At 46.6% G+C, this 25,321-nt stretch overlaps 1 protein-coding gene across 1 annotated transcript in view; it reads left to right on the top strand.

Annotated features, from left to right (window-relative positions):
• The window catches only part of LOC106595509 (2-hydroxyacylsphingosine 1-beta-galactosyltransferase-like), a gene marked incomplete at its 3' end in the record, with an annotated part of 60,048 nt that overhangs the window by 16,097 nt on the left and 18,630 nt on the right, over positions 1–25,321 (top strand). The window contains exons 2-3 of the mRNA XM_045713812.1: positions 681–886; positions 21,819–22,457. Of these exons, the coding sequence (XP_045569768.1) occupies positions 683–886; positions 21,819–22,457 (843 nt within the window). The remainder of the gene's footprint in view (positions 1–680; positions 887–21,818; positions 22,458–25,321) is intronic.

Raw genomic sequence — 25,321 nt, 5'->3', positions numbered from 1 at the left:
ATATATATGTGTTCTGTCCTTGGTGTTATTGATCCTGATACAGCCTGATATATATGTGTTCTGTCCTGGTGTTATTGATCCTGATACAGCCTGATATATATGTGTTCTGTCCTCCTGGTGTTATTGATCCTGATACAGCCTGATATATATGTGTTCTGTCCTGGTGTTATTGATCCTGATACAGCCTGATATATATGTGTTCTGTCCTGGTGTTATTGATCCTGATACAGCCTGATATATATGTGTTCTGTCCTCCTGGTGTTATTGATCCTGATACAGCCTGATATATATGTGTTCTGTCCTGGTGTTATTGATCCTGATACAGCCTGATATATATGTGTTCTGTCCTGGTGTTATTGATCCTGATACAGCCTGATATATATGTGTTCTGTCCTGGTGTTATTGATCCTGATACAGCCTGATATATATGTGTTCTGTCCTGGTGTTATTGATCCTGATACAGCCTGATATATATGTGTTCTGTCCTGGTGTTATTGATCCTGATACAGCCTGATATATATGTGTTCTGTCCTCCTGGTGTTATTGATCCTGATACAGCCTGATATATATGTGTTCTGTCCTGGTGTTATTGATCCTGATACAGCCTGATATATATCTGTTCTCTCCTGATGTCTATTTTTTCTCTCTTCCTCTCCTCCCTTCCCCGCTGTTCCTCCCAGCCATGCACCCTCCCCCGTCGCTCCTCTCCCTCCTCCTCTTCCTCCACCTCCACCTCTCCCTGTACCCCAGTGCATGCTGGTCCTCCAGGATCATCGTTGTCCCTCCCATCATGTTTGAGTCTCACCTCTACATCTTCAAGACGCTGGCTACAGAACTACACCTCCAGGGACATGATACTTCCTTACTGCTGTCAGAAGGGCGACAGGTAACATTGCATTTAGATTTCAGGGTCATTGGTGTCAGAGATGGGCCAGGTAACATTGTGTTTCTAAGTAGCAGTGTCATTGGGTCAGAGATGGCCCAGGTAACATTGTGTTTCTAAGTAGCAGGGTCAGAGATGGCCCAGGTAACATTGTGCTACTAAGTAGCAGGCATGGTCAGAGATGGACCAGGTAACATTGTGTTTCTAAGTAGCAGGGTCAGAGATGGGCCAGGTAACATTGTGTTTCTAAGTAGCAGGGTCAGAGATGGGCCAGGTAACATTGTGCTACTAAGTAGCAGGGTCAGAGATGGGCCAGGTAACATTGTGTTTCTAAGTAGCAGGATCAGAGATGGGCCAGGTAACATTGTGTTATTAAGTAGCAGGGTCAGAGATGGGCCAGGTAACATTGTGCTACTAAGTAGCAGGGTCAGAGATGGACCAGGTAACATTGTGTTTCTAAGTAGCAGGATCAGAGATGGGCCAGGTAACATTGTGTTATTAAGTAGCAGGGTCAGAGATGGGCCAGGTAACATTGTGCTACTAAGTAGCAGGATCAGAGATGGGCCAGGTACATTGTGGTTCTAAGTAGCAGGGTCAGAGATGGACAAGGTAACATTGTGTTTCTAAGTAGCAGGGTCAGAGATGGACCAGGTAACATTGTGTTATTAAGTAGCAGGGTCAGAGATGGGCCAGGTAACATTGTGTTATTAAGTAGCAGGGTCAGAGATGGACCAGGTAACATTGTGTTATTAAGTAGCAGGATCAGAGATGGGCCAGGTAACATTGTGTTTCTAAGTAGCAGGGTCAGAGATGGACCAGGTAACATTGTGTTTCTAAGTAGCAGGGTCAGAGATTGACCAGGTAACATTGTGTTTCTAAGTAGCAGGGTCAGAGATGGACCAGGTAACATTGTGTTTCTAAGTAGCAGGGTCAGAGATGGACCAGGTAACATTGTGTTTCTAAGTATCAGGGTCAGAGATGGGCCAGGTAACATTGTGTTGCTAAGTAGCAGGGTCAGAGATGGGCCAGGTAACATTGTGTTTCTAAGTAGCAGGGTCAGAGATGGACCAGGTAACATTGTGTTTCTAAGTAGCAGGGTCAGAGATGGGCCAGGTAACATTGTGTTTCTAAGTAGCAGGGTCAGAGATGGACCAGGTAACATTGTGTTTCTAAGTAGCAGGGTCAGAGATGGGCCAGGTAACATTGTGTTTCTAAGTAGCAGGGTCAGAGATGGACCAGGTAACATTGTGTTTCTAAGTAGCAGGGTCAGAGATGGGCCAGGTAACATTGTGTTTCTAAGTAGCAGGGTCAGAGATGGACCAGGTAACATTGTGTTTCTAAGTAGCAGGGTCAGAGATGGACCAGGTAACATTGTGTTTCTAAGTAGCAGGGTCAGAGATGGACCAGGTAACATTGTGTTATTAAGTAGCAGGGTCAGAGATGGGCCAGGTAACATTGTGTTATTAAGTAGCAGGGTCAGAGATGGGCCAGGTAACATTGTGTTATTAAGTAGCAGGGTCAGAGATGGACCAGGTAACATTGTGTTATTAAGTAGCAGGATCAGAGATGGGCCAGGTAACATTGTGTTATTAAGTAGCAGGGTCAGAGATGGGCCAGGTAACATTGTGTTTCTAAGTAGCAGGATCAGAGATGGACCAGGTAACATTGTGTTTCTAAGTAGCAGGGTCAGAGATGGACCAGGTAACATTGTGTTTCTAAGTAGCAGGGTCAGAGATGGGCCAGGTAACATTGTGTTTCTAAGTAGCAGGGTCAGAGATGGACCAGGTAACATTGTGTTTCTAAGTAGCAGGATCAGAGATGGGCCAGGTAACATTGTGTTTCTAAGTAGCAGGGTCAGAGATGGACCAGGTAACATTGTGTTTCTAAGTAGCAGGGTCAGAGATGGGCCAGGTAACATTGTGTTTCTAAGTAGCAGGGTCAGAGATGGACCAGGTAACATTGTGTTTCTAAGTAGCAGGGTCAGAGATGGACCAGGTAACATTGTGTTATTAAGTAGCAGGGTCAGAGATGGACCAGGTAACATTGTGTTTCTAAGTAGCAGGATCAGAGATGGGCCAGGTAACATTGTGTTATTAAGTAGCAGGGTCAGAGATGGGCCAGGTAACATTGTGTTTCTAAGTAGCAGGATCAGAGATGGGCCAGGTAACATTGTGTTATTAAGTAGCAGGGTCAGAGATGGGCCAGGTAACATTGTGTTATTAAGTAGCAGGGTCAGAGATGGACCAGGTAACATTATGTTATTAAGTAGCAGGATCAGAGATGGGCCAGGTAACATTGTGTTTCTAAGTAGCAGGGTCAGAGATGGACCAGGTAACATTGTGTTTCTAAGTAGCAGGGTCAGAGATTGACCAGGTAACATTGTGTTTCTAAGTAGCAGGGTCAGAGATGGACCAGGTAACATTGTGTTTCTAAGTAGCAGGGTCAGAGATGGACCAGGTAACATTGTGTTTCTAAGTATCAGGGTCAGAGATGGGCCAGGTAACATTGTGTTGCTAAGTAGCAGGGTCAGAGATGGGCCAGGTAACATTGTGTTTCTAAGTAGCAGGGTCAGAGATGGACCAGGTAACATTGTGTTTCTAAGTAGCAGGGTCAGAGATGGGCCAGGTAACATTGTGTTTCTAAGTAGCAGGGTCAGAGATGGACCAGGTAACATTGTGTTTCTAAGTAGCAGGGTCAGAGATGGACCAGGTAACATTGTGTTTCTAAGTAGCAGGGTCAGAGATGGACCAGGTAACATTGTGTTTCTAAGTAGCAGGGTCAGAGATGGACCAGGTAACATTGTGTTATTAAGTAGCAGGGTCAGAGATGGGCCAGGTAACATTGTGTTATTAAGTAGCAGGGTCAGAGATGGGCCAGGTAACATTGTGTTATTAAGTAGCAGGGTCAGAGATGGACCAGGTAACATTGTGTTATTAAGTAGCAGGATCAGAGATGGGCCAGGTAACATTGTGTTATTAAGTAGCAGGGTCAGAGATGGGCCAGGTAACATGGTGTTTCTAAGTAGCAGGATCAGAGATGGACCAGGTAACATTGTGTTTCTAAGTAGCAGGGTCAGAGATGGACCAGGTAACATTGTGTTTCTAAGTAGCAGGGTCAGAGATGGGCCAGGTAACATTGTGTTTCTAAGTAGCAGGGTCAGAGATGGACCAGGTAACATTGTGTTTCTAAGTAGCAGGATCAGAGATGGGCCAGGTAACATTGTGTTTCTAAGTAGCATGGTTAGAGATGGACCAGGTAACATTGTGTTTCTAAGTAGCAGGGTCAGAGATGGGCCAGGTAACATTGTGTTTCTAAGTAGCAGGGTCAGAGATGGACCAGGTAACATTGTGTTTCTAAGTAGCAGGGTCAGAGATGGACCAGGTAACATTGTGTTATTAAGTAGCAGGGTCAGAGATGGACCAGGTAACATTGTGTTTCTAAGTAGCAGGATCAGAGATGGGCCAGGTAACATTGTGTTATTAAGTAGCAGGGTCAGAGATGGGCCAGGTAACATTGTGTTTCTAAGTAGCAGGATCAGAGATGGGCCAGGTAACATTGTGTTATTAAGTAGCAGGGTCAGAGATGGGCCAGGTAACATTGTGTTATTAAGTAGCAGGGTCAGAGATGGACCAGGTAACATTGTGTTTCTAAGTAGCAGGGTCAGAGATGGACCAGGTAACATTGTGCTACTAAGTAGCAGGGTCAGAGATGGGCCAGGTAACATTGTGTTATTAAGTAGCAGGGTCAGAGATGGACCAGGTAACATTGTGCTACTAAGTAGCAGGGTCAGAGATGGACCAGGTAACATTGTGTTTCTAAGTAGCAGGGTCAGAGATGGGCCAGGTAACATTGTGTTTCTAAGTAGCAGGGTCAGAGATGGACCAGGTAACATTGTGTTTCTAAGTAGCAGGGTCAGAGATGGGCCAGGTAACATTGTGTTTCTAAGTAGCAGGGTCAGAGATGGACCAGGTAACATTGTGTTTCTAAGTAGCAGGGTCAGAGATGGACCAGGTAACATTGTGTTTCTAAGTAGCAGGGTCAGAGATGGACCAGGTAACATTGTGTTTCTAAGTAGCAGGGTCAGAGATGGGCCAGGTAACATTGTGTTATTAAGTAGCAGGGTCAGAGATGGACCAGGTAACATTGTGCTACTAAGTAGCAGGGTCAGAGATGGACCAGGTAACATTGTGTTTCTAAGTAGCAGGGTCAGAGATGGACCAGGTAACATTGTGTTATTAAGTAGCAGGGTCAGAGATGGGCCAGGTAACATTGTGTTATTAAGTAGCAGGGTCAGAGATGGGCCAGGTAACATTGTGTTATTAAGTAGCAGGGTCAGAGATGGACCAGGTAACATTGTGTTATTAAGTAGCAGGATCAGAGATGGGCCAGGTAACATTGTGTTATTAAGTAGCAGGGTCAGAGATGGGCCAGGTAACATGGTGTTTCTAAGTAGCAGGATCAGAGATGGACCAGGTAACATTGTGTTTCTAAGTAGCAGGGTCAGAGATGGACCAGGTAACATTGTGTTTCTAAGTAGCAGGGTCAGAGATGGACCAGGTAACATTGTGTTTCTAAGTAGCAGGGTCAGAGATGGACCAGGTAACATTGTGTTTCTAAGTATCAGGGTCAGAGATGGGCCAGGTAACATTGTGTTGCTAAGTAGCAGGGTCAGAGATGGGCCAGGTAACATTGTGTTTCTAAGTAGCAGGGTCAGAGATGGACCAGGTAACATTGTGTTTCTAAGTAGCAGGGTCAGAGATGGGCCAGGTAACATTGTGTTTCTAAGTAGCAGGGTCAGAGATGGACCAGGTAACATTGTGTTTCTAAGTAGCAGGGTCAGAGATGGACCAGGTAACATTGTGTTTCTAAGTAGCAGGGTCAGAGATGGACCAGGTAACATTGTGTTTCTAAGTAGCAGGGTCAGAGATGGACCAGGTAACATTGTGTTATTAAGTAGCAGGGTCAGAGATGGGCCAGGTAACATTGTGTTATTAAGTAGCAGGGTCAGAGATGGGCCAGGTAACATTGTGTTATTAAGTAGCAGGGTCAGAGATGGACCAGGTAACATTGTGTTATTAAGTAGCAGGATCAGAGATGGGCCAGGTAACATTGTGTTATTAAGTAGCAGGGTCAGAGATGGGCCAGGTAACATGGTGTTTCTAAGTAGCAGGATCAGAGATGGACCAGGTAACATTGTGTTTCTAAGTAGCAGGGTCAGAGATGGACCAGGTAACATTGTGTTTCTAAGTAGCAGGGTCAGAGATGGGCCAGGTAACATTGTGTTTCTAAGTAGCAGGGTCAGAGATGGACCAGGTAACATTGTGTTTCTAAGTAGCAGGATCAGAGATGGGCCAGGTAACATTGTGTTTCTAAGTAGCATGGTTAGAGATGGACCAGGTAACATTGTGTTTCTAAGTAGCAGGGTCAGAGATGGGCCAGGTAACATTGTGTTTCTAAGTAGCAGGGTCAGAGATGGACCAGGTAACATTGTGTTTCTAAGTAGCAGGGTCAGAGATGGACCAGGTAACATTGTGTTATTAAGTAGCAGGGTCAGAGATGGACCAGGTAACATTGTGTTTCTAAGTAGCAGGATCAGAGATGGGCCAGGTAACATTGTGTTATTAAGTAGCAGGGTCAGAGATGGGCCAGGTAACATTGTGTTTCTAAGTAGCAGGATCAGAGATGGGCCAGGTAACATTGTGTTATTAAGTAGCAGGGTCAGAGATGGGCCAGGTAACATTGTGTTATTAAGTAGCAGGGTCAGAGATGGACCAGGTAACATTGTGTTTCTAAGTAGCAGGGTCAGAGATGGACCAGGTAACATTGTGCTACTAAGTAGCAGGGTCAGAGATGGGCCAGGTAACATTGTGTTATTAAGTAGCAGGGTCAGAGATGGACCAGGTAACATTGTGCTACTAAGTAGCAGGGTCAGAGATGGACCAGGTAACATTGTGTTTCTAAGTAGCAGGGTCAGAGATGGGCCAGGTAACATTGTGTTTCTAAGTAGCAGGGTCAGAGATGGACCAGGTAACATTGTGTTTCTAAGTAGCAGGGTCAGAGATGGGCCAGGTAACATTGTGTTTCTAAGTAGCAGGGTCAGAGATGGACCAGGTAACATTGTGTTTCTAAGTAGCAGGGTCAGAGATGGACCAGGTAACATTGTGTTTCTAAGTAGCAGGGTCAGAGATGGACCAGGTAACATTGTGTTTCTAAGTAGCAGGGTCAGAGATGGGCCAGGTAACATTGTGTTATTAAGTAGCAGGGTCAGAGATGGACCAGGTAACATTGTGCTACTAAGTAGCAGGGTCAGAGATGGACCAGGTAACATTGTGTTTCTAAGTAGCAGGGTCAGAGATGGACCAGGTAACATTGTGTTATTAAGTAGCAGGGTCAGAGATGGGCCAGGTAACATTGTGTTATTAAGTAGCAGGGTCAGAGATGGGCCAGGTAACATTGTGTTATTAAGTAGCAGGGTCAGAGATGGACCAGGTAACATTGTGTTATTAAGTAGCAGGATCAGAGATGGGCCAGGTAACATTGTGTTATTAAGTAGCAGGGTCAGAGATGGGCCAGGTAACATGGTGTTTCTAAGTAGCAGGATCAGAGATGGACCAGGTAACATTGTGTTTCTAAGTAGCAGGGTCAGAGATGGACCAGGTAACATTGTGTTTCTAAGTAGCAGGGTCAGAGATGGGCCAGGTAACATTGTGTTTCTAAGTAGCAGGGTCAGAGATGGACCAGGTAACATTGTGTTTCTAAGTAGCAGGATCAGAGATGGGCCAGGTAACATTGTGTTTCTAAGTAGCATGGTTAGAGATGGACCAGGTAACATTGTGTTTCTAAGTAGCAGGGTCAGAGATGGGCCAGGTAACATTGTGTTTCTAAGTAGCAGGGTCAGAGATGGACCAGGTAACATTGTGTTTCTAAGTAGCAGGGTCAGAGATGGACCAGGTAACATTGTGTTATTAAGTAGCAGGGTCAGAGATGGACCAGGTAACATTGTGTTTCTAAGTAGCAGGATCAGAGATGGGCCAGGTAACATTGTGTTATTAAGTAGCAGGGTCAGAGATGGGCCAGGTAACATTGTGTTTCTAAGTAGCAGGATCAGAGATGGGCCAGGTAACATTGTGTTATTAAGTAGCAGGGTCAGAGATGGGCCAGGTAACATTGTGTTATTAAGTAGCAGGGTCAGAGATGGACCAGGTAACATTGTGTTTCTAAGTAGCAGGGTCAGAGATGGACCAGGTAACATTGTGCTACTAAGTAGCAGGGTCAGAGATGGGCCAGGTAACATTGTGTTATTAAGTAGCAGGGTCAGAGATGGACCAGGTAACATTGTGCTACTAAGTAGCAGGGTCAGAGATGGACCAGGTAACATTGTGTTTCTAAGTAGCAGGGTCAGAGATGGGCCAGGTAACATTGTGTTTCTAAGTAGCAGGGTCAGAGATGGACCAGGTAACATTGTGTTTCTAAGTAGCAGGGTCAGAGATGGGCCAGGTAACATTGTGTTTCTAAGTAGCAGGGTCAGAGATGGACCAGGTAACATTGTGTTTCTAAGTAGCAGGGTCAGAGATGGACCAGGTAACATTGTGTTTCTAAGTAGCAGGGTCAGAGATGGACCAGGTAACATTGTGTTTCTAAGTAGCAGGGTCAGAGATGGGCCAGGTAACATTGTGTTATTAAGTAGCAGGGTCAGAGATGGACCAGGTAACATTGTGCTACTAAGTAGCAGGGTCAGAGATGGACCAGGTAACATTGTGTTTCTAAGTAGCAGGGTCAGAGATGGGCCAGGTAACATTGTGTTTCTAAGTAGCAGGGTCAGAGATGGACCAGGTAACATTGTGTTTCTAAGTAGCAGGGTCAGAGATGGGCCAGGTAACATTGTGTTTCTAAGTAGCAGGGTCAGAGATGGACCAGGTAACATTGTGTTTCTAAGTAGCAGGGTCAGAGATGGACCAGGTAACATTGTGTTTCTAAGTAGCAGGGTCAGAGATGGACCAGGTAACATTGTGTTTCTAAGTAGCAGGGTCAGAGATGGGCCAGGTAACATTGTGTTTCTAAGTAGCAGGGTCAGAGATGGACCAGGTAACATTGTGTTTCTAAGTAGCAGGGTCAGAGATGGGCCAGGTAACATTGTGTTATTAAGTAGCAGGGTCAGAGATGGGCCAGGTAACATTGTGTTTCTAAGTAGCAGGGTCAGAGATGGACCAGGTAACATTGTGTTATTAAGTAGCAGGGTCAGAGATGGGCCAGGTAACATTGTGTTATTAAGTAGCAGGGTCAGAGATGGACCAGGTAACATTGTGTTTCTAAGTAGCAGGGTCAGAGATGGACCAGGTAACATTGTGTTTCTAAGTAGCAGGGTCAGCGATGGACCAGGTAACATTGTGTTATTAAGTAGCAGGATCAGAGATGGACCAGGTAACATTGTGTTATTAAGTAGCAGGGTCAGAGATGGACCAGGTAACATTGTGTTTCTAAGTAGCAGGGTCAGAGATGGGCCAGGTAACATTGTGTTTCTAAGTAGCAGGGTCAGAGATGGACCAGGTAACATTGTGTTATTAAGTAGCAGGGTCAGAGATGGGCCAGGTAACATTGTGTTATTAAGTAGCAGGGTCAGAGATGGACCAGGTAACATTGTGTTTCTAAGTAGCAGGGTCAGAGATGGACCAGGTAACATTGTGTTTCTAAGTAGCAGGGTCAGAGATGGACCAGGTAACATTGTGTTATTAAGTAGCAGGGTCAGAGATGGACCAGGTAACATTGTGTTATTAAGTAGCAGGGTCAGAGATGGACCAGGTAACATTATGTTATTAAGATGCAGGGTCAGAGGTCAATTCCACAATAACAGATTTGCTCTTTTTTCTTGTACTTAAAATGTCTGCCGAACAAAAAAAAACACTGATTTCAAAGTACAACAAACCATAAAACTCTAAGCACAATGACTACTTTCAACAATTTACACTGAACATTTTTACTAAAACACATTCAATAGAAGATCTGTGCAGATGAAAAAACTGAATTTTCTTTAAAATATCCATCAGTTTTCTTGTGATCTCGTTTCCCCCCCAACAAAACCCTCCTAAATATATTCTCCAAGGGTTAATTCCCCACGTGATGTATTAGTGTTGACAGTGAGACAGACAAATCTTAGATTTCACCTGTGTTTCCTTTGTCACTGTACGTTCTCACGTGTACAGTCATACCACATTGTTTACCATCTCTAACGGTTTACTTAGTCACCTGTAAATTAAACAAACAGGGAGATCTATTATGGCTGTAAATTAAACAAACAGGGAGATCTAGAACGGCTTTACAGAAGCTGTTAGCCTGTTGATCAGGGGAGATACACCTCTAGAACCTGTTGATCAGGGGAGATACACCTCTAGAACCTGTTGATCAGGGGAGATACACCTCTAGAACCTGTTAGCTGTTGATCAGGGGAGATACACCTCTAGAACCTGTTGATCAGGGGAGATACACCTCTAGAACCTGTTGATCAGGGGAGATACACCTCTAGAACCTGTTGATCAGGGGAGATACACCTCTAGAACCTGTTGATCAGGGGAGATACACCTCTAGAACCTGTTGATCAGGGGAGATACACCTCTAGAACCTGTTGATCAGGGGAGATACACCTCTAGAACCTGTTGATCAGGGGAGATACACCTCTAGAACCTGTTGATCAGGGGAGATACACCTCTAGAACCTGTTGATCAGGGGAGATACACCTCTAGAACCTGTTGATCAGAGGAGATACACCTCTAGAACCTGTTGATCAGGGGAGATACACCTCTAGAACCTGTTAGCTGTTGATCAGGGGAGATACACCTCTAGAACCTGTTGATCAGGGGAGATACACCTCTGGAACCTGTTGATCAGGGGAGATACACCTCTAGAACCTGTTGATCAGGGGAGATACACCTCTAGAACCTGTTGATCAGGGGAGATACACCTCTAGAACCTGTTGATCAGGGGAGATACACCTCTAGAACCTGTTGATCAGGGGAGATACACCTCTAGAACCTGTTGATCAGGGGAGATACACCTCTAGAACCTGTTAGCTGTTGATCAGGGGAGATACACCTCTAGATCCTGTTGATCAGGGGAGATACACCTCTAGAACCTGTTAGCTGTTGATCAGGGGAGATACACCTCTAGATCCTGTTGATCAGGGGAGATACACCTCTAGAACCTGTTGATCAGGGGAGATACACCTCTAGAACCTGTTGATCAGGGGAGATACACCTCTAGAACCTGTTGATCAGGGGAGATACACCTCTAGAACCTGTTGATCAGGGGAGATACACCTCTAGAACCTGTTGATCAGGGGAGATACACCTCTAGAACCTGTTGATCAGCGGAGATACACCTCTAGAACCTGTTGATCAGGGGAGATACACCTCTAGAACCTGTTGATCAGGGGAGATACACCTCTAGAACCTGGTGATCAGGGGAGATACACCTCTAGAACCTGTTGATCAGGGGAGATACACCTCTAGAACCTGTTAGCTGTTGATCAGGGGAGATACACCTCTAGAACCTGTTGATCAGGGGAGATACACCTCTATAACCTGTTGATCAGGGGAGATACACCTCTAGAACCTGTTGATCAGGGAGATACACCTCTAGAACCTGTTGATCAGGGGAGATACACCTCTAGAACCTGTTGATCAGGGGAGATACACCTCTAGAACCTGTTGATCAGCGGAGATACACCTCTAGAACCTGTTGATCAGGGGAGATACACCTCTAGAACCTGTTGATCAGGGGAGATACACCTCTAGAACCTGTTGATCAGGGGAGATACACCTCTAGAACCTGTTGATCAGGGGAGATACACCTCTAGAACCTGTTGATCAGGGGAGATACACCTCTAGAACCTGTTGATCAGGGGAGATACACCTCTAGAACCTGTTGATCAGGGGAGATACACCTCTAGAACCTGTTAGCTGTTGATCAGGGGAGATACACCTCTAGAACCTGTTGATCAGGGGAGATACACCTCTAGAACCTGTTAGCTGGTGATCAGGGGAGATACACCTCTAGAACCTGTTAGCTGTTGATCAGGTGAGATACACCTCTAGAACCTGTTAGCTGTTGATCAGGTGAGATACACCTCTAGAACCTGTTAGCTGTTGACCAGCGGAGATACACCTCTAGAACCTGTTGATCAGGGGAGATACACCTCTAGAACCTGTTAGCTGTTGATTAGCGGAGATACACCTCTAGAACCTGTTGATCAGGGGAGATACACCTCTAGAACCTGTTGATCAGGGGAGATACGCCTCTAGAACCTGTTGATCAGGGGAGATACACCTCTAGAACCTGTTAGCTGTTGATCAGGTGAGATACACCTCTAGAACCTGTTAGCTGTTGATCAGGGGAGATACACCTCTAGAACCTGTTAGCTGTTGACCAGCGGAGATACACCTCTATAACCTGTTGATCAGGGGAGATACACCTCTAGAACCTGTTGATCAGGGGAGATACACCTCTAGAACCTGTTAGCTGTTGATCAGCGGAGATACACCTCTAGAACCTGTTGATCAGGGGAGATAAGCCTCTAGAACCTGTTGATCAGGGGAGATACACCTCTAGATCCTGTTGATCAGCGGAGATACACCTCTAGAACCTGTTGATCAGGGGAGATACACCTCTAGAACCTGTTGATCAGGGGAGATACACCTCTAGAACCTGTTGATCAGCGGAGATACACCTCTAGAACCTGTTGATCAGCGGAGATACACCTCTAGAACCTGGTGATCAGGGGAGATACACCTCTAGAACCTGTTGATCAGGGGAGATACACCTCTAGAACCTGTTGATCAGGGGAGATACACCTCTAGAACCTGTTGATCAGCGGAGATACACCTCTAGAACCTGTTGATCAGGGGAGATACACCTCTAGAACCTGTTGATCAGGGGAGATACACCTCTAGAACCTGGTGATCAGGGAGATACACCTCTAGAACCTGTTGATCAGGGGAGATACACCTCTAGAACCTGTTAGCTGTTGATCAGGGGAGATACACCTCTAGAACCTGTTGATCAGGGGAGATACACCTCTAGAACCTGTTGATCAGGGGAGATACACCTCTAGAACCTGTTGATCAGGGAGATACACCTCTAGAACCTGTTGATCAGGGGAGATACACCTCTAGAACCTGTTGATCAGGGGAGATACACCTCTAGAACCTGTTGATCAGGGGAGATACACCTCTAGAACCTGTTGATCAGGGGAGATACACCTCTAGAACCTGTTAGCTGTTGATCAGGGGAGATACACCTCTAGAACCTGTTGATCAGGGGAGATACACCTCTAGAACCTGTTGATCAGCGGAGATACACCTCTAGAACCTGGTGATCAGGGGAGATACACCTCTAGATCCTGTTGATCAGCGGAGATACACCTCTAGAACCTGTTGATCAGGGGAGATACACCTCTAGAACCTGTTGATCAGGGGAGATACACCTCTAGAACCTGTTAGCTGTTGATCAGGGGAGATACACCTCTAGATCCTGTTGATCAGGGAGATACACCTCTAGAACCTGTTAGCTGTTGATCAGGGGAGATACACCTCTAGATCCTGTTGATCAGGGAGATACACCTCTAGAACCTGTTGATCAGCGGAGATACACCTCTAGAACCTGTTGATCAGGGGAGATACACCTCTAGAACCTGTTGATCAGGGGAGATACACCTCTAGAACCTGTTGATCAGGGGAGATACACCTCTAGAACCTGTTGATCAGGGGAGATACACCTCTAGAACCTGTTGATCAGCGGAGATACACCTCTAGAACCTGTTGATCAGGGGAGATACACCTCTAGAACCTGTTGATCAGGGGAGATACACCTCTAGAACCTGTTGATCAGGGGAGATACACCTCTAGAACCTGTTGATCAGGGGAGATACACCTCTAGAACCTGTTGATCAGGGGAGATACACCTCTAGAACCTGTTGATCAGCGGAGATACACCTCTAGAACCTGTTGATCAGGGGAGATACACCTCTAGAACCTGTTAGCTGTTGATCAGGGGAGATACACCTCTAGATCCTGTTGATCAGGGGAGATACACCTCTAGAACCTGTTGATCAGGGGAGATACACCTGTAGAACCTGTTGATCAGGGGAGATACACCTCTAGAACCTGTTGATCAGGGGAGATACACCTCTAGAACCTGTTGATCAGGGGAGATACACCTCTAGAACCTGTTGATCAGGGGAGATACACCTCTAGAACCTGTTGATCAGGGGAGATACACCTCTAGAACCTGTTGATCAGCGGAGATACACCTCTAGAACCTGTTGATCAGGGGAGATACACCTCTAGAACCTGTTAGCTGTTGATCAGGGGAGATACACCTCTAGATCCTGTTGATCAGGGGAGATACACCTCTAGAACCTGTTGATCAGGGGAGATACACCTCTAGAACCTGTTGATCAGGGAGATACACCTCTAGAACCTGTTGATCAGGGGAGATACACCTCTAGGACCTGTTGATCAGGGGAGATACACCTCTAGAACCTGTTGATCAGAGGAGATACACCTCTAGAAACTGTTGATCAGGGGAGATACACCTCTAGAACCTGTTGATCAGGGGAGATACACCTCTAGAACCTGTTGATCAGGGGAGATACACCTCTAGAACCTGTTGATCAGGGGAGCTGCCTCTAGAACCTGTTGATCAGGGGAGATACACCTCTAGAACCTGTTGATCAGGGGAGATACACCTCTAGAACCTGTTGATCAGGGGAGCTGCCTCTAGAACCTGTTGATCAGGGAGATACACCTCTAGAACCTGTTAGCTGTTGATCAGGGGAGATACACCTCTAGATCCTGTTAGCTGTTGATCAGGGGAGCTGCCTCTAGAACCTGTTGATCAGAGGAGCTGCCTCTAGAACCTGTTGATCAGGGGAGCTGCCTCTAGAACCTGTTGATCAGGGGAGCTGCATCTAGAACCTGTTAGCTGTTGATCAGGGGAGCTGCCTCTAGAACCTGTTGATCAGAGGAGCTGCCTCTAGAACCTGTTGATCAGGGGAGCTGCCTCTAGAACCTGTTGATCAGGGGAGCTGCCTCTAGAACCTGTTGATCAGGGGAGCTGCCTCTAGAACCTGTTGATCAGGGGAGCTGCCTCTAGAACCTGTTGATCAGGGGAGCTGCCTCTAGAACCTGTTGATCAGGGGAGCTGCCTCTAGAAACTGTTGATCAGGGGAGATACACCTCTAGAACCTGTTGATCAGGGGAGATACACCTCTAGAACCTGTTAGCTGTTGATCAGGGGAGATACACCTCTAGAACCTGTTGATCAGGGGAGATACACCTCTAGAACCTGTTGATCAGCGGAGATACACCTCTAGAACCTGGTGATCAGGGGAGATACACCTCTAGATCCTGTTGATCAGCGGAGATACACCTCTAGAACCTGTTGATCAGGGGAGATACACCTCTAGAACCTGTTGATCAGGGGAGATACACCTCTAGAACCTGTTAGCTGTTGATCAGGGGAGATACACCTCTAGATCCTGTTGATCAGGGAGATACACCTCTAGAACCTGTTAGCTGTTGATCAGGGGAGATACACCTCTAGATCCTGTTGATCAGGGGAGATACACCTCTAGAACCTGTTGATCAGCGGAGATACACCTCTAGAACCTGTTGATCAGGGGAGATACACCTCTAGAACCTGTTGATCAGGGGAGATACACCTCTAGAACCTGTTGATCAGGGGAGATACACCTCTAGAACCTGTTGATCAGGGGAGATACACCTCTAGAACCTGTTGATCAGCGGAGATACACCTCTAGAACCTGTTGATCAGGGGAGATACACCTCTAGAACCTGTTGATCAGGGGAGATACACCTCTAGAACCTGTTGATCAGGGGAGATACACCTCTAGAACCTGTTGATCAGGGGAGATACACCTCTAGAACCTGTTGATCAGGGGAGATACACCTCTAGAACCTGTTGATCAGCGGAGATACACCTCTAGAACCTGTTGATCAGGGGAGATACACCTCTAGAACCTGTTAGCTGTTGATCAGGGAGATACACCTCTAGATCCTGTTGATCAGGGGAGATACACCTCTAGAACCTGTTGATCAGGGGAGATACACCTCTAGAACCTGTTGATCAGGGGAGATACACCTCTAGAACCTGTTGATCAGGGGAGATACACCTCTAGAACCTGTTGATCAGGGGAGATACACCTCTAGAACCTGTTGATCAGGGGAGATACACCTCTAGAACCTGTTGATCAGGGGAGATACACCTCTAGAACCTGTTGATCAGGGGAGATACACCTCTAGAACCTGTTGATCAGCGGAGATACACCTCTAGAACCTGTTGATCAGGGAGATACACCTCTAGAACCTGTTAGCTGTTGATCAGGGGAGATACACCTCTAGATCCTGTTGATCAGGGGAGATACACCTCTAGAACCTGTTGATCAGGGAGATACACCTCTAGAACCTGTTGATCAGGGGAGATACACCTCTAGAACCTGTTGATCAGGGGAGATACACCTCTAGAACCTGTTGATCAGGGGAGATACAACTCTAGAACCTGTTGATCAGGGGAGATACACCTCTAGAACCTGTTGATCAGAGGAGATACACCTCTAGAAACTGTTGATCAGGGGAGATACACCTCTAGAACCTGTTGATCAGGGGAGATACACCTCTAGAACCTGTTGATCAGGGGAGATACACCTCTAGAACCTGTTGATCAGGGGAGCTGCCTCTAGAACCTGTTGATCAGGGGAGATACACCTCTAGAACCTGTTGATCAGGGGAGATACACCTCTAGAACCTGTTGATCAGGGGAGCTGCCTCTAGAACCTGTTGATCAGGGGAGATACACCTCTAGAACCTGTTAGCTGTTGATCAGGGGAGATACACCTCTAGATCCTGTTAGCTGTTGATCAGGGGAGCTGCCTCTAGAACCTGTTGATCAGAGGAGCTGCCTCTAGAACCTGTTGATCAGGGGAGCTGCCTCTAGAACCTGTTGATCAGGGGAGCTGCCTCTAGAACCTGTTAGCTGTTGATCAGGGGAGCTGCCTCTAGAACCTGTTGATCAGAGGAGCTGCCTCTAGAACCTGTTGATCAGGGGAGCTGCCTCTAGAACCTGTTGATCAGGGGAGCTGCCTCTAGAACCTGTTGATCAGGGAGCTGCCTCTAGAACCTGTTGATCAGGGGAGCTGCCTCTAGAACCTGTTGATCAGGGGAGCTGCCTCTAGAACCTGTTAGCTGTTGATCAGGGGAGCTGCCTCTAGAACCTGTTGATCAGGGGAGCTGCCTCTAGAACCTGTTAGCTGTTGATCAGGGGAGCTGCCTCTAGAACCTGTTGATCAGGGGAGCTGCCTCTAGAACCTGTTGATCAGGGGAGCTGCCTCTAGAACCTGTTGATCAGGGGAGCTGCCTCTAGAACCTGTTAATCAGGGGAGCTGCCTCTAGAACCTGTTGATCAGGGGAGCTGCCTCTAGACCCTGGTGATCAGGGGAGCTGCCTCTAGAACCTGTTGATCAGGGGAGCTGCCTCTAGAACCTGTTGATCAGGGGAGCTGCCTCTAGACCCTGGTGATCAGGGGAGATAAACCTCTAGTAGAGTTCTGTAAAGTACATCCTGAGGGGCTCCCAGCAGTCCTTATGGAGTCTCCCCGTGTTTAATCCATTCTGATTGGCTCCCAGCAGCTCTTATAGAGTCTCCCCGTGTTTAATCCATTCTGATTGGCTCCCAGCAGCCCTTATGGAGTCTCCCCGTGTTTAATCCATTCTGATTGGCTCCCAGCAGTCCTTATGGAGTCTCCCCGTGTTTAATCCATTCTGATTGGCTCCCAGCAGTCCTTATGGAGTCTCCCCATGTTTAATCCATTCTGATTGGCTCCCAGCAGTCCTTATGGAGTCTCCCCGTGTTTAATCCATTCTGATTGGCTCCCAGCAGTCCTTATGGAGTCTCCCCGTGTTTAATCCATTCTGATTGGCTCCCAGCAGTCCTTATGGAGTCTCCCCGTGTTTAATCCATTCTGATTGGCTCCCAGCAGTCCTTATGGAGTCTCCCCGTGTTTAATCCATTCTGATTGGCTCCCAGCAGTCCTTATGGAGTCTCCCCGTGTTTAATCCATTCTGATTGGCTCCCAGCAGTCCTTATGGAGTCTCCCCGTGTTTAATCCATTCTGATTGGCTCCCAGCAGCTCTTATAGAGTCTCCCCGTGTTTAATCCATTCTGATTGGCTCCCAGCAGCCCTTATGGAGTCTCCCCGTGTTTAATCCATTCTGATTGGCTCCCAGCAGTCCTTATGGAGTCTCCCCGTGTTTAATCCATTCTGATTGGCTCCCAGCAGTCCTTATGGAGTCTCCCCATGTTTAATCCATTCTGATTGGCTCCCAGCAGTCCTTATGGAGTCTCCCGTGTTTAATCCATTCTGATTGGCTCCCAGCAGTCCTTATGGAGTCTCCCCATGTTTAATCCATTCTGATTGGCTCCCAGCAGTCCTTATGGAGTCTCCCGTGTTTAATCCATTCTGATTGGCTCCCAGCAGCCCTTATAGAGTCTCCCCGTGTTTAATCCATTCTGATTGGCTCCCAGCAGTCCTTATAGAGTCTCCCCGTGTTTAATCCATTCTGATTGGCTCCCAGCAGTCCTTATAGAGTCTCCCCGTGTTTAATCCATTCTGATTGGCTCCCAGCAGTCCTTATAGAGTCTCCCGTGTTTAATCCATTCTGATTGGCTCCCAGCAGTCCTTATAGAGTCTCCCCGTGTTTAATCCATTCTGATTGGCTCCCAGCAGTCCTTATAGAGTCTCCCCGTGTTTAATCCATTCTGATTGGCTCCCAGCAGCCCTTATAGAGTCTCCCCGTGTTTAATCCATTCTGATTGGCTCCCAGCAGTCCTTATAGAGTCTCCCCGTGTTTAATCCATTCTGATTGGCTCCCAGCAGTCCTTATAGAGTCTCCCCGTGTTTAATCCTCCCTGAGTTTTAAACCAACACATCTAAACTCTCCTTCATTACAGCTGCTATCAACTTTCTCAACAAGCTGTAGTAGCCTAGCGTTGTTAGCTGTAGTAGCCTAGTACTGTTAGCTGTAGTAGCCTAGCACTGTTAGCTGTAGTAGCCTAGCGTTGTTAGCTGTAGTAGCCTAGTACTGTTAGTTGTAGTAGCCTAGCACTGTTAGCTGTAGTAATCTAGTACTGTTAGCTGTAGTAGCCTAGTACTGTTAGCTGTAGTAGCCTAGCGTTGTTAGCTGTAGTAGCCTAGTACTGTTAGTTGTAGTAGCCTAGCACTGTTAGCTGTAGTAATCTAGTACTGTTAGCTGTAGTAGCCTAGTACTGTTAGCTGTAGTAGCCTAGTACTGTTAGCTGTAGTAGCCTAGCACTGTTAGCTGTAGTAGCCTAGCACTGTTAGCTGTAGTAGCCTAGCACTGTTAGCTGTAGTAGCCTAGCACTGTTAGCTGTAGTAGCCTAGCACTGTTAGCTGTAGTAGCCTAGCACTGTTAGCTGTAGTAGCCTAGCACTGTTAGCTGTAGTAACCTAGTACTGTTAGCTGTAGTAGCCTAGTACTGTTAGCTGTAGTAACCTAGCACTGTTAGCTGTAGTAACCTAGTACTGTTAGCTGTAGTAACCTAGTACTGTTAGCTGTAGTAACCTAGTACTGTTAGCTGTTGTAGCCTAGTACTGTTAGCTGTAGTAACCTAGTACTGTTAGCTGTAGTAGCCTAGTACTGTTAGCTGTAGTAACCTAGTACTGTTAGCTGTAGTAGCCTAGTACTGTTAGCTGTAGTAGCCTAGTACTGTTAGCTGTAGTAGCCTAGTACTGTTAGCTGTAGTAATCTAGTACTGTTAGCTGTAGTAGCCTAGCACTGTTAGCTGTAGTAACCTAGTACTGTTAGCTGTAGTAGCATAGTACTGTTAGCTGTAGTAGCCTAGTACTGTTAGCTGTAGTAACCTAGTACTGTTAGCTGTAGTAGCCTAGTACTGTTAGCTGTAGTAGCCTAGTACTGTTAGCTGTAGTAATCTAGTACTGTTAGCTGTAGTAACCTAGCACTGTTAGCTGTAGTAACCTAGTACTGTTAGCTGTAGTAGCCTAGCACTGTTAGCTGTAGTAACCTAGTACTGTGAGCTGTAGTAACCTAGTACTGTTAGTTGTAGTAGCCTAGCACTGTTAGCTGTAGTAACCTAGTACTGTGAGCTGTAGTAGCCTAGCACTGTTAGCTGTAGTAGCCTAGTACTGTTAGCTGTAGTAACCTAGCACTGTTAGCTGTAGTAACCTAGCACTGTTAGCTGTAGTAACCTAGTACTGTTAGCTGTAGTAGCCTAGTACTGTTAGCTGTAGTAACCTAGTACTGTTAGCTGTAGTAACCTAGTACTGTTAGCTGTAGTAGCCTAGCACTGTGAGCTGTAGTAGCCTAGCACTGTTAGCTGTAGTAGCCTAGTACTGTTAGCTGTAGTAGCCTAGTACTGTTAGCTGTAGTAGCCTAGCACTGTGAGCTGTAGTAGCCTAGCACTGTTAGCTGTAGTAGCCTAGCACTGTTAGCTGTAGTAGCCTAGTACTGTTAGCTGTAGTAGCCTAGTACTGTTAGCTGTAGTAGCCTAGTACTGTTAGCTGTAGTAGCCTAGTACTGTTAGCTGTAGTAGCCTAGTACTGTTAGCTGTAGTAGCCTAGCACTGTGAGCTGTAGTAGCCTAGCACTGTTAGCTGTAGTAGCCTAGCACTGTTAGCTGTAGTAACCTAGTACTGTTAGCTGTAGTAATCTAGTACTGTTAGCTGTAGTAGCCTAGTACTGTTAGCTGTAGTAACCTAGCACTGTTAGCTGTTGTAGCCTAGCACTGTTAGCTGTAGTAGCCTAGCACTGTTAGCTGTAGTAGCCTAGTTCTGTTAGCTGTAGTAACCTAGTACTGTTAGCTGTAGTAGCCTAGCACTGTTAGCTGTTGTAGCCTAGCACTGTTAGCTGTAGTAGCCTAGTACTGTTAGCTGTAGTAATCTAGTACTGTTAGCTGTAGTAGCCTAGCACTGTTAGCTGTAGTAATCTAGTACTGTTAGCTGTAGTAGCCTAGTACTGTTAGCTGTAGTAGCCTAGCACTGTTAGCTGTAGTAACCTAGCACTGTTAGCTGTAGTAACCTAGTACTGTTAGCTGTAGTAGCCTAGTACTGTTAGCTGTAGTAGCCTAGCACTGTTAGCTGTAGTAACCTAGTACTGTTAGCTGTAGTAACCTAGTACTGTTAGCTGTAGCAGCCTAGTACTGTTAGCTGTAGTAACCTAGTACTGTTAGCTGTAGTAATCTAGTACTGTTAGCTGTAGTAACCTAGCACTGTTAGCTGTAGTAGCCTAGCACTGTTAGCTGTAGTAACCTAGTACTGTTAGCTGTAGTAGCCTAGCACTGTTAGCTGTAGTAGCCTAGCACTGTTAGCTGTAGTAATCTAGTACTGTTAGCTGTAGTAGCCTAGTACTGTTAGCTGTAGTAACCTAGCACTGTTAGCTGTAGTAGCCTAGTACTGTTAGCTGTAGTAATCTAGCACTGTTAGCTGTAGTAGCCTAGTACTGTTAGCTGTAGTAGCCTAGTACTGTTAGCTGTAGTAGCCTAGCACTGTTAGCTGTAGTAGCCTAGTACTGTTAGCTGTAGTAGCCTAGCACTGTTAGCTGTAGTAATCTAGCACTGTTAGCTGTAGTAGCCTAGCACTGTTAGCTGTAGTAACCTAGTACTGTTAGCTGTAGTATCCTAGTACTGTTAGCTGTAGTAGCCTAGCACTGTTAGCTGTAGTAATCTAGTACTGTTAGCTGTAGTAACCTAGTACTGTGAGCTGTGTACATATTACTATATTGCCCCCTGGGATAATAAAGACTGTTCCTCTCCTCTCCTCTCCTCTCCTCTCCTCTCCTCTCCTCTCCTCTCCTCTCCTCTCCTCTCCTCTCCTCTCCTCTCCTCTCCTCTCTAGGTGCCCCCCTCCCCCCACTACACCTTCCAGCGTTACCCAGGCATCTTCAACACCTCCACAGCCGACAGCTTCCTCCAATCAAAAGTCAGCAATATCTTCTCCGGTCGTCTCACAGCGTTGGAACTCTTCGACATTCTAGATCACTACGCCCAGAACTGCGACGCCGTGGTGGGAAACAAAGAGGTCATGACCCAACTCAAGGACGCCGACTTTGACCTTTTACTGGTCGACCCCAACGAGATGTGTGGGTTCGTGATCGCTCACATCCTCGGCGTTCCCTACGCCGTCTTTTCCACGGGCCTGTGGTACCCGGCGGAGGTCGGCGCTCCCGCCCCTCTCTCGTACGTCCCAGAGTTCAACTCTCTCCTCACCGATCGGATGTCTCTAGTCCAGAGGATTGTCAACACGGCGGTGTACCTGGTGTCCCGGTTCGGCGTTCAGTACCTGGTGTTACCGAAGTACGAGCGCATCATGAGGAAGCACGGCGTTGAGCCGCGGGTGGCCATGCAGGACCTGGTTCAGGGGAGCAGGTTGTGGATGTTGTCTACTGATCTGGCCCTGGAGTTTCCCAGGCCCACTTTACCACATGTTGTCTATGTAGGAGGGATACTGACCAAACCTGCCAGCCCATTACCTCAGGTTAGTATATATATATACACACACACACACACACACACACACACACACACACACACACACACACACACACACACACACACACACACACACACACACACACACACTCACACACACACACACACACACACACACACACACACACACACACACACACACACACACACACACACATCTATGGTTGGTCTCCTCCAGTGTTGGTCTCCTCCAGTATTATATCTATGGTTGGTCTCCTCCAGTGTTGGTCTCCTCCAGTATTATATCTATGGTTGGTCTCCTCCAGTATTATATCTATGGTTGGTGTCCTCCAGTGTTGGTTTCCTCCAGTATTATATCTATGGTTGGTCTCCTCCAGTGTTGGTCTCCTCCAGTGTTGGTCTCCTCCAGTGTTAGTCTCCTCCAGTGTTGGTCTCCTCCAGTGTTGGTCTCCTCCAGTGTTGGTCTCCTCCAGTGTTAGTCTCCTCCAGTGTTGGTCTCCTCCAGTATTATATCTATATAACCCTAACCCTTTATTTAACAAGGTAGGTATTTGAGATCAAGTTCTCATTTACAACTTGCTTCCTGGCCAAGATAAAGCATAGCAGTTCTACACATACAACAACACAGAGCTACACATGGAATAAACAATAAACAAATAAATATACAATGGAATAAACAAACATACTGCCAATAATACCGTAGAAAAAGGCTGTATACAGTGTGTGGAAATGTAGAAGATTAGGGAGGTAACGATAGACCATAGTGGCGAAATTATTACAATATAGCAATTAAACACTGGAGTGATAGATGTGCAGAGGATGAATGTGCTAATAGAGATACTGGGGTGCAAAGGAGCAAGATAAATAATAGAATAACAGTATGGGGATGAGGTAGTAGGATGGGCTGTTTACAGATGGGCTGTGTACAGGTGCAGTGATCTGTGAGCTGCTCAGACAGCTGATGCTTAAAGCTAGTGAGGGAGATATGAGTCTCCAGCTTCAGCGATTTTTGCAGTTCGTTCCAGTCATTGGCAGCAGAGAACTGGAAGGAAAGACGACCAAAGGAGGAATTGGCTTTGGGGATGACCAGTGAGATATACCTGCTGGAGCGCGTGCTACGGGTGGGTGCTGCTATGGTGACCAGTGAGCTGAGATAAGGCGGGGCATTACCCAGCAAAGGCTTATAGATGACCTGGAGCCAGTGGGTTTAGCGACGAGTATGAAGCGAGGGCCAGCCAACGAGAGCATACAGGTTGCAGTGGTGGGTAGTGTATGGGGCTTTGGTGACAAAACGGATAGGCTGCGTCCAATTTGCTGAGTAGAGTGTAGGAAGCTATTTTGTAAACGACATCGCCGAAGTCAAGGATCGGTAGGCTAGTCAGTTTTACGAGGGTATGTTTGGCAGCATGAGTGAAAGATGCTTTGTTGCGAAATAGGAAGCCAATTCTAGAATTAACTTTGGATTGGAGATGTTTGATGTGAGTCTGGAAAGAGAGTTTACAGTCTAACCAGACACCCAGGTATTTCTAGTTGTCCACATAAGTCAGAACCGTCCAGAGTAGTGATGCTGGACGGGCGGGCAGGTGCAGGCAGCGATCGGTTGAAGAGCATGCATTTAGTTTTACTTGCATTTAAGAGCAGTTGGATGCCACGGAAGGAGCGTTGTATGGCATTGAAGCTCGTCTGGAGGTTAGTTAACACAGTATCCAAGGAAGGGCCAGTGTAAAGGGGTGCGTAACCGGTGGCAGGGAAGTCAGACGCAGGAGAGCAGAACTAGGTAATAGCCGGAGCAGTTTAATATCAAAACCAACGGCATAAAGAAAATACCAGTATGGGTACAAAACCCGACGCGCACCAGCAACCAAACATGTGCACAAGCACTTACAATAAAACAATCCCACACAAAGACATGGGGGGGAACAGAGGGTTAAATACACAACACTTAATGAGGGGAAATGAGTACCAGGTGTGTAGGGAAACAAGACAAAACAAATGGAAAATGAAACGTGGATCGAAGATGGCTAGAAGACCGGTGACGCCGACTGCCGAACGCCGCCCGAACAAGGAGAGGAACCAACTTCGGTGGAATTCGTGACAGCCTGAAGTTTACAGAATGGTGTCGTCTGCGTAGAGGTGGATCAGAGAATCACCAGCAGCAAGAGTGACATCATTGATGTATACAGAGAAAAGAGTCGGCCTGAGGGTTGTACCCTGTGGCACCCCCATAGAGACTGCCAGAGGTCCGGACAACAGGCCCTCCGATTTGACACACTGAACTCTTTTGAGAAACCAAAGCCAAAAGCCTTGGCCAGGTCGATGAATACGGCTGCACAGTATTGTCTTTTTTCGATGGCGGTTATGATATCGTTTAGGACCTTGAGTGTGGCTGAGGTGCCCCCATGACCAGCTCGGAAACCAGATTGCATAGCGGAGAAGGTACGGTGGGATTCGAAATGGTCGGTGATCTGTTTGTTAACTTGGCTTTCGAAGACCTTAGAAAGGCAGGGTAGGATAGATATAGGTCTGTAACAGTTTGGGTCTAGAGTGCCTCCCCCTTTGAAGAGGGTGATGACAGCAGCTGCTTTCCAATCTATGGGAATCTCAGACGATACAAAAGAGAGGTTGAACAGGCTAGTAATAGGGGTTGCAATAATTTCAGTGGATCATTTTAGAAAGAAAGGGTCCAGATTGTCAAGCCCAGCTGATTTGTAGGGGTCCAGATTTTGCAGCTCTTTCAGAACATCAGCTGACTGGATTTGAGTGAAGGAGAAAATGGGAGGCTTGGGCGAGTTTCTGTCAGAGCTGTTGACTGGGGTAGGGGTAGCCAGGTGGAAAGCATGGCCAGCTGTAGAAAAATGCTTATTGAAATTCTCAATTATCGTGGATTTA

This window comes from Salmo salar, unplaced genomic scaffold, assembly GCF_905237065.1.
Source record: "Salmo salar unplaced genomic scaffold, Ssal_v3.1, whole genome shotgun sequence".
Lineage (NCBI taxonomy): Eukaryota > Metazoa > Chordata > Actinopteri > Salmoniformes > Salmonidae > Salmo > Salmo salar.
This window is presented reverse-complemented; position numbering and strand designations above follow the sequence as displayed.